Consider the following 2,878-nt stretch of genomic DNA (forward strand, 5'->3'; position numbering starts at 1 on the left):
ACCCCAGGCGACCCTGAGGTCCGCGGCGCGCTCCCTTCCCGCCTGGGTGCTGCAGTCAGATGTGGCATGCATGATGTGGGCGTAGGTGAAGCCCTGAAGGCCTAGTCTACGGGGACCCAGGTGGCTCCCCCTACTTCCAGGTTTGGGGCACAGGGCATTCCCTTCGGGCCAGAACCAGAAGCTCTCAGTTCTCTTTCCTGAAAATGACAAGAGCTTTGGAAAGAGGAAGGGGAGAGGCCAGGACTGCAGGGTGTGGAATAGAGGAGTGGAGGTGGGGGTAAGGTAATTGGGGTGGGGGTGGGGGGCTCTACTCTTCTCACTATGCTGGCTGGGGGAGTGAGGAGTGCAGAGGCCCAGAGGGCTGGTCCAAGGGCTAGCAACCCAATGCAGAAAACCTTCAGAACATGCATGGCACCGAAGAATGTTTAATTAAAACTAAAATGAATGAGTCGTGAACAGTGGAGAGAGTGAATTCCTGCAGTGAGGGAGGGAGGAGGAAGGCTTCCCTGAGACCTAGGAGCACTATAGACCTGTGGGCTCAGCCAGCAGTCACCTCCTCACCCCCTCACTACCAGGCCTGGGGTTGAGGAAGAGGAATAATTTGACCAAAGCCCCCATCTGATGCTGCAGCAGGGCCCTGGACAGACAGGAGGGCACATGAAGTGATCTCTCCTACATGTAGGGGAAGCCTACGTCCAAGCTGGGTACAAATTCTGAGGCTGTCAGGCCCTTCCACAAAGCACAGTGGTGCTAAGAAGATGCAAAAAGCCTAATAGATAAAAAGACCCATGGCCCTTTAACTCCCTAGATCCCCAGCCATGCCCCAAATAATAACCGACCACACCAAGGGTTTGATATTTTTTTATTAACATATAATAATATATTTTAATAAAAAATAGTATCCACTCTGGCTCTCTCCTCCATTGCAAGGGGAAGAGTGGTGAGGAGGGGCTGGCACTGCCCACCCCTAGGCATCCGGACAAGCCCTGCCTCCAGGGCTCCTCTCTATCCCCTGCTTTCCAACAGGCTCTGACCTCCAGATAGACGGTTCAAAGTTACAAGTGCTTTAGGCCCTCCCTTGAGTTCCCCCAGGCCCACCCCTTGCGCAGAATTCAGGGGCCACCTGGACAAACCCCTTGCTTTTTCTCATTCTTGGCATCCTTCATTCATGCTAGAAAGAGGATCTGGGGACAGAGAGCAGAGTCTCTACCTGCCAGGGGGAAGGGAGGAAAGGAACGGTGGTGGGGGATGGGGCCAAGAAGAGGGATGGTGATGAGGTCCCCTCATTGGAGCCGGTCACTGCGGAATGAATCCTCCACAGCAGGATCGGGCAGCAGGGCACAGGGGTCACTCAGCATGTTTAGCCCTTCCAGGCCCAGTGGCTCCATGCGTAGCTCATCTTCTAGCCCAAGCCCTAGCTCCAACCCAGCTGCTGACACCTCAAAGCCAGGCACTCCGGCCAGGGCTGCTGCAATTTCCTTAGAGAAACCTGGAGAGGAGTCCCCTGTGGGTAGAATAGATAGGTGAGGACCCCATGTCCTATAAACTTTTCCAAGACCCCTCAATCTCCTACTCATTAGTGAATGTGTCATTCCCTCCTTCCGTTTCCCATCACCAGCCACCCCCACTCACCTGTGAGGATGATGTTAGGCCCTGAGCCATGGCGGGAACAGTGGGTCAAGTTCTGGTGGTTGAGGGTGTGGGGATCCTGGGGGCCACCCATTGGCCCCTCACCCCCTAAAAATCCAGGCCCTTCAGAAAAGCCAGGGGGATCCAGCACCAGGCTGGTTGATGGGCTCTCCATGCTGAACTGCTCCAGCTATGGACATACAGATAAATCTTGAGGAAGTAGGATTTAGAACTGGTATCCTGCCTAGCCCTGCTAACATATCCCCTTTGCCCAGAAACCTTCATCCACCCCAGGAACAGAGGCAATGACAGAGGGAGGTGGCAGCAAGCAGAGCGACAGAAGCGAGCACGGGGCCCGAAGTAAGTATGGGCACCGTACCTGCTGGGCCAGAGCATGTGCATGCCAGGAAGAGAACGGGTCAAGGCAGAAGTCATCAAAGAGCAAGCTGAGCAGAAATAGAGGGGCAGGAGTAGGGTCAAACGCAGGAAGAGAGGAGCCCCAAGCTGGCAGTACTATGTTACCTCCGGGGAGACAAGATCTCCCCACCACCCACCCCACCTAGATCTCCCCATTCACAGTGCACCAGCCATGCCATTCAGGCCCCATTGACCCACCCTCACCCCCTCCCCTGCTTTTAAACAAGGAGCCTGAGTACTCACATTCCCCAGGTTGAAGTCACTCATTGGCCGGTGGTAAGACTGTTGCCTGTGCCCACTGGGCCCAGGTGGGTACAGTGTCCCGTAATGAGACTGCCTGCCTGGGGGCTGCCCACCTGAAGACTGCACTGAACAAGACTGAGAGGGCAGTCCTGGCTGCTGTAGAGACTTTGGGGTGTGTGGCTGGGTAGGCAGAACCAGACTTGGGGAGCTGTATGGGTATGGGGGCAACCGCTGGTCAGTGGACAGTTTACTGGTATCCAGGGGGACGCCCTGAAAAGAAGTAAAAAGAGGGAAGCTTACCGCTCAGTGTATACCCCAAGAACTCTTAGTTAGGGCTTCCCACCTTCTTTAGCTACAACCACTCCCAAAATAAATGTGACAACATTCTACATTCTCACGGGCATCCCTGGGGTTGAGTGCAGTTACTCAAAAATGGGTATTAGTTGGCAGGATGTGGTGGCTCATATCTGTAATCCCAGCACTTTGGGAGGTCCAAGGTGGGTAGATCACCTGAGGTCAGGAGTTCGAGACCAGCCTGGCCAACATGGTGAAACCCCGTCTCTACTAAAAATACAAAAATTAGCTGGGT

General features: G+C 54.6%; 1 protein-coding gene across 1 annotated transcript in view; it reads right to left on the bottom strand.

Moving 5' to 3' along the window:
- Window positions 1–852: 852 nt before the first annotated feature.
- Window positions 853–2,878, bottom strand: part of CRTC2 (CREB regulated transcription coactivator 2) — a 12,115-nt gene continuing 10,089 nt past the window's right edge. Inside the window, exons 12-14 of the mRNA XM_011928173.1 lie at window positions 2,290–2,559; window positions 1,633–1,819; window positions 853–1,504 (exon numbers count right to left, since the gene is read on the bottom strand). Of these exons, the coding sequence (XP_011783563.1) occupies window positions 1,284–1,504; window positions 1,633–1,819; window positions 2,290–2,559 (678 nt within the window). The 3' untranslated portion in view covers window positions 853–1,283. The remainder of the gene's footprint in view (window positions 1,505–1,632; window positions 1,820–2,289; window positions 2,560–2,878) is intronic.

Source organism: Colobus angolensis, unplaced genomic scaffold (genome assembly GCF_000951035.1).
Source record: "Colobus angolensis palliatus isolate OR3802 unplaced genomic scaffold, Cang.pa_1.0 Scaffold77, whole genome shotgun sequence".
NCBI lineage: Eukaryota > Metazoa > Chordata > Mammalia > Primates > Cercopithecidae > Colobus > Colobus angolensis.